Source organism: Limulus polyphemus, unplaced genomic scaffold (assembly GCF_000517525.1).
Source record: "Limulus polyphemus unplaced genomic scaffold, Limulus_polyphemus-2.1.2 Scaffold4093, whole genome shotgun sequence".
Classification (NCBI taxonomy): Eukaryota; Metazoa; Arthropoda; class Merostomata; order Xiphosura; family Limulidae; genus Limulus; species Limulus polyphemus.
The window spans coordinates 50761-57380 of record NW_013669703.1 but is presented as its reverse complement, the minus strand read 5'-3'; the positions used below and the strand labels follow the sequence as shown (position 1 = coordinate 57380).

At 34.3% G+C, this 6620-nt stretch overlaps 1 protein-coding gene across 5 annotated transcripts in view; it reads left to right on the top strand.

The window, feature by feature from the left end:
• The window catches only part of LOC106470576, a 22570-nt gene extending 16400 nt beyond the window's left edge, over positions 1–6170 (top strand). For all 5 annotated transcript variants that reach the window (XM_013931140.2, XM_022399179.1, XM_022399178.1 and 2 more), the window contains exon 3: positions 5929–6170. In XM_013931140.2, the coding sequence (XP_013786594.1) occupies positions 5929–6077 (149 nt within the window). In that variant the 3' untranslated portion in view covers positions 6078–6170. The remainder of the gene's footprint in view (positions 1–5928) is intronic.
• The last annotated feature ends 450 nt before the right edge of the window (positions 6171–6620 follow it).

Sequence of the window (6620 nt, the reverse complement as noted above, 5' to 3'; positions counted from 1 at the left end):
CCTTACCTCTAAAAATGTTTCTGGCTTTCTAACTATGCGACAAGAGCTGTTACAAATTCCTCCAAGCTAGTCATTAACTTTCTCACGGGAATGGTGTTGGTACTTTGAGTGAAATTGACATTTAACTATTCAGAATATAACGTTATACGATACGTCATTTGATAGATGAAAACCTTGACTTTCTATTGGTCATAGGTAATACATAATTACACGTAAGAGAAAACTATTAATGAATTCTGAAACAGAGGATGTGACAGGTGGGTCTGGCAGGAGGGGTCTGATTTTCTATTTCATAGCACTGTAATCAAACAAAATTATAGACTGAAAATTGTGGTTTGTCTGAGCAATAACGATTTTATAGAGAGTAATTTACATTTAATTTTGTACTTTTTTGAAGGGTGGTGGATAAAATAGGGATGATGACATGCTAAGACAAAATGTGTCATGTGGGTCACACTAGTAGAATTCAGGATTTTTTCTAATATTGCATTGTAGAATTAAGAACTTAAAACTTGTATACTATTAAAATATGAATTATTAACTAAGATCTTATGCTATTCTAATTGGTATAACATAAACAAAAACTAGTTTAATAAAATTTTGAATGTAAGACACTAAATCCTTTTGTCATGCTCAGTGAAGGATCCCCGTGGTGATAAGGTTAAATGATAAGAATTTCCTTTTTTACAATAAATAATTAGAAAACTAATTCACACTGATTCATGGGGTGTAACATTTTTATTTTGTAAATATGGTACATTAAAAAAGAATAAGTAATGGCTTCTACTTTGTTTTATCTTTGAACCATCTTTATACAGTTTTAATTTTTTTTTAGCACAACCTATGGTGAAAATCAAGTTATGTGAAGTTGATCATGTTATTTTAAAGTAATTTCACATTGTAATATTAGTTTTCATCCACTAGTGTGAACTGTTTAATTTCAACAAATAAAGGACTATTTGTATCAGATGATTAAAAATATTGCAATATTAGTAAACAAAGATATTTACCCAGGTGGCTCACTTCTTGTGTCAATTGCAGTTATTGGACAACATTTGATAATGGAAGTGTTCTGGTAGCTATAACTTTCACAACTGTAAAAAATGTACGTTATCAATTTATACCAATAATGTGATGCATGCTGTTTACGGTATACTTTGAAGTTTCACTGTAGTACTGGTGAATTTATTTGTTCACATTATTCAAAAATCCTAAAGAATTACATCTGTTGTTCTTTTTTAATATTTAGTTAGTCAGCTGTGTTGTTTCCTGTTATAAAAACTCTGGGGATCACAAACTAATAAACATTGCTTGGTTGATAACAATGATACAGCACACCTTCCTGCACTCATACAAGTGGAAGAGGCTATGTGCATCTGTTCTACATTCCTCAAGTTGAGTTTCTCTTGCTGTATAATGGGGAGGAGCAACTGAAAGATCCAGATCTAGTATTGATGCTCCCTGCTATGCAGTGAGGTAAAGACCAACAGATGCACATAACCTATTCCAATTGTATGAGTAGTTATGAGTGCAGGAAGGTGTGCTCTATAAGATTATAGTAGCTAATTGTGGCATTCATTCACTACTATAATCTTATACTATATGACTTGTCATCACTATGGTATAAGTCATCTCAAAGCGTACACATAGTCCAGAATAAGGACATTCAGTGGAACAGACATATTCTCCCAGTCTGTGAGACAATCCATCAATAGTTCTATGTTGTAAGCTCTTTACATGCTGTTATCCAGCATGATATCATCCTTTTGAGGTTTTTAGGTTCATCAACCATTTCAGCAATGCATGGTCCACTTGAACAGTAAACTTGTTACCATACAAGTATTGTTGAAAGTGTTTTACAAACACCACAGCTTTAAGCAGTTCTTTCTTTATACAGAACCTGCCTTGAGCATAAGACTAATGTATGTGTTTACATGTTCTTTTCCATCCTATTACTGTGATAACATTGGTTCAATTCCATTATCACTGGCTATGATGTCTTGCAGAAACTTACAATTTCGTCATGGTTATGCCAACACAGTTTTATACTAAAGAACACTTATGGGACTGGAATGCTTGCTCACATTTCTTATTCAATCTGAAGCATGTCTCTGCTTTAGTGAGAGCTTATAATTGTGAATGACCTTAGAGGAGTTGGCCACATGTTTTCGGTAATATTATGAAACTGAGGAAACTGCAGACATCTTGACTGATCACAGCAGATTGAGACTAATCTTACACTTTGACATTTTAGCAGGATCCATGGAGATTCCTTCTCTAACCACAATGAAATCAAGAATTTCCACTTCTTTTTGGATCAACTCACACTTTTCTGGTTTCAGATTCAACCCTGCCTCTTTTTTTTTATCCTCCAGAATACCATTCTCAGGTTCTCAGCTGCAGACTGGAGTGTGTGACTAAACATTAAGACATCGTTGACATAGATCAGGAGTTTCTTCCATTGCAGCCCATTCAGTGTAAGGTCCATCAGACTCTCAAAAATGGTGGGCATTTTACATAAACCAAATGGCATGTTTCTCCTATTCAGTGTAAGGTCCATCAGACTCTCAAAAATGGTGGGCATATTGCATAAACCAAATGGCATGTTTCTCCTATTCAGTGTAAGGTCCATTAGACTCTTGAAAATGGTGGGCATATTGCATAAACCAAATGGCATGTTTCTCCCATTGCAGCCCATTCAGTGTAAGGTCCATCAGACTCTCAAAAATGGTGGGCATAATATATAAACTAAATGGCATGTTTCTCCCATTGCAGCCCATTCAGTGTAAGGTCCATCAGACTCTCAAAAATGGTGGGCATATTACATAAACCAAATGGTATGACATGAAACTTGTATAAGCCATCTCTTATGCTAAAATCAATCTTTGATCTGCTCTCATCAACTAGTTCAACATATAGATGATAAGTCTATTGTGTTGAACTAACAGGACCCTTCCATTGAATCCAGAGAGTAATTGAAAGGTGTCAATGCAAATTACCATATTCACCCATTAACGTCAAGGCAGAACCTGGATGCACCTTCCCTCTTCCTGACAGTGACTACTGGAGGTGATCAAGTACTCTAAAGGCTGTATGATCCTGTCATTTAACATTCACTGTACTTCAGTGCTTGCTACATCCAGGGAAGCCTGTGCACCAGTTGTTTAATCTTACATGCATCACCTGTGTCTGTGTGATGATGTGTGACCCAATTGGCCATCTGGTCCCTCAAATACTTAGGCATATTTCATCAATAATTCATTGAATTACTGCCCTGTATTGAGTCTAGATTGTCAGCAAAATAGCAAATAGCAATCTCAGATGTGTTGGTAATCGTATATTGACTTTCAGGCAGGCACTATGGATGCAACCCTAGCATTACCACTAGCATTGGTTACTCCCACTTTGCTAACCATGCCATGATTGTGTGCAAAATTGTAGAACAACACTGGGATTTTACCCCCCACTCAGATAATTGTCATACTTGATGTTTTTTGGTCACGAAACAGCTTATTTCACGTGTGAACCCTATAACCCCATGCACCAGACTTCCTTATAATAAACCATGGAACACCACATCTGTACATGGGGGTACTTTGACATCCTTTCCCACAAACACTTATACAACCCATTATTACTGCAATCATCCTAGCTAACATTAGATAACTACCATGGAACACCATTTGTACAGTTAAAACTGACTGTTAATCTTGGTAATTTGTCCATCCCAAGGATACTGGAGCCAAAACTGAGGTCTGTCATGATATAAAACTGTTTAGTGTAGATATTAATTTATTTATTTTGTGAGTGAATATTTTACGATTGTTTAGTTTTGTTCATAACAAGAGAGTTAGAAGCAATTATTTTAAAGTAAATTTTATGACAAGTTTAGTTACATAACTCGGTACGAGTTGTATATTGTGCTTGTAACTCATTGATGTCGAGAGTATTGACTGTCGCATGAAATTTATTGATGTCAAGGGTATAGCGAACAGACAATTAAGTAATAAACATATGAATAGTGTGAGATGAGCAGGACAAGTAGACAGAGCAGACGAGAAAGGCCAAAGAAAAGTTAAACACAAAGTTAATCATCATAGGAGTGGAAAGAGTTGATGTATTGGAATGAGACTAACAGTGTTAAAAGATAGAAGAAGAACAGTTTATTTCATCAAAGAGAGTTCTAAAGTAATTGAATTAGCCTCAGTGGACATTGACAAGTAGACAGAAGATTCTTGGAAATACAAAGAGAGAAAAAGGAGCAGACGATTTTAGAAGTATAGGATACAACCATGGTAACTCAACAATAAAATAAGTGAACTATACTCAAATAGTTTGGCGATAGTAACAGAGAAAAATATTTCAGTTTGTCAACTGAAATTCTAAAGCAATTTAATAGGCCTAAGTGGACTTTTGACAACAAGAGAACTATATATATAAATAGTGTTTATGATATGCCTGTAATCTCTATAGTGTGAAGAATTTGTTGTACATACATTTAACTAGTTCTGAATATATATATATGTTATTTTGAAAACAAGTGGAGTGAGTGCTGTTCATTGATTTTTAAATTTATTGCCAACAAGTCTCAGACACCTAATGTAGAAGAATCTTAAGCTCAACAACACCACTATATGTATTTATACTATTAAGAATTACAAGTAAAAGCCTTTAATTGACAAACACAACGTAACATTTGCCAAGGTCAGTGATGACCTTCTAGACATTGTTGGAATGTGACCTCTCCATTCACATCTAGTTTATCTTCATTCAACAGAAGGAAGCTAATGTTGAATAGTCTTAAGTAGTGGTTTCACTAAGAGTGCCTGAGATCTATCAGTGTTTTGGTTGCTTTTGTACCAACTAGGAACTCTGTTTCTCACCTTCGTACTCCTACAGGCACATACTAAGAACCATTTAGTCCTTTGAGAGCTGTTGCAAATTGTTCTTTGTACTATATAAACTTATTGGTCAGCCCAAATTGGGCTCTTCTAGTTTCCCAGAGCTGTAGCAGCAATATTCATTGCTTGTTATTGGCTTTCCTTCACCTAATGCACTGTCAGTTAATACTGATAGCCTTATCTACCTTACCATTTAGCAAGGTATGGGCAATTTGCTCAAAAAGGACTCGACATTCCACAGACAAAGAAGACTGATGTCATGGCTGAGGCATTGGTGGTATAGGCTGCAGCACGTAAGCCATGGGAGGACTGGGATAGCTCTACACTTATACTGTATACCATTGTGGTTTCATTGCATTGCCAGAATTTGTGTATGGTTTGTTAACCTTTTACCTCAGTCTATTGCACAAAAGCAGAGTAACAGTCAGTAACCAAGGTCATCACGTAAACACTAGCCTTGTATCATTACCATAGTTCATAAACATTTCTCTGAGTTTATAAATTAAAACCAGTGTTTTGTAAACAAATGGTTCACATGTTTAAGTTCATATATTTTATTTAAGTAAATGATGTATCCTAGATTTTTTGATGTAGTAAATGGAAAATTACATACATAGGTTTTATTCTGAAGTAACTTTGATGTAAGTACACTGTATGAATAAATCCTGTCACTATACTCTGGAAGTTATAAGATAAATTATACAATGTTAAGTTTCAAGTCTTCAGCAAAAATAACTAATGCCATTATGTAAAAGTTGGAAATAATTGCTATCAGTATTGTACAGTCTCACAGTACAGTTCATTGTTTTATAAAGTAAAAGCTGAGAAGCTTATTTCACTTGAGTGTATATAAGTACACATATAGCTACTATACCAAGACAGTGTTTATATATTTAGTCTATTTGGTTTGATATATTTTAAAACAAAAACAAATTCATAATCCATTGTTATCAAGTTTTCCTTACTGGTTTATTTTATAATACATGTGTTGTTATTTAAATTATTCATCTATTGAATTTTATTTCAGCCCATTTCTTTGCTAGAAAGTTAGGAGTTGAAAAGTCCAAGATAATCAATGTTAAAGGTTTTGATTACCATTCTGCTGAGTTAACCAAACAAGAACTAGAAAAAATTGCACAAGACAGATCTTCGAAAGAAAAATCAACAGAAATGTAACATTTAGTTTAATTTCTGTCGTTAGTTTCAGATGTGTATGAAATTATGTACAGTTGTAGCCAATTAAAGATTGCAAAAGTAATATGAGCTAAATTCTTGAGCTTGGTCTTTTAATATTGACATAAATATAGAAAAATACAACTTAAGCAATGTCTTGGACTCATTAAAGACACTATATAATGCAATAATACATATAATTTAAGGACAACAAAGGACCTGTTGATCCATCTAGACTATCCCATCCACTTTACCAAACTCTAGAATAAAACATTCAAAGCCAGCCTTTATCAATGAAATATTTATCAAGCCTACCCTTAAATTCTCTTAAATTAACTGTATCTACCACATCTTAATCAACCCATTCCAAAACCCAACACCCTGTTAGAAAAATATATCTGTCCGAGTTGAATATAACTCCCACCCTGCCAGAATTTATATTTTTGTCTCCTAGTCTTACAATTCTCACCATTCAATACCTAAAAAAAAAATGATGATACATCAATACTCTCAATTCCATTTACAACATTAAACACCAATATCAGA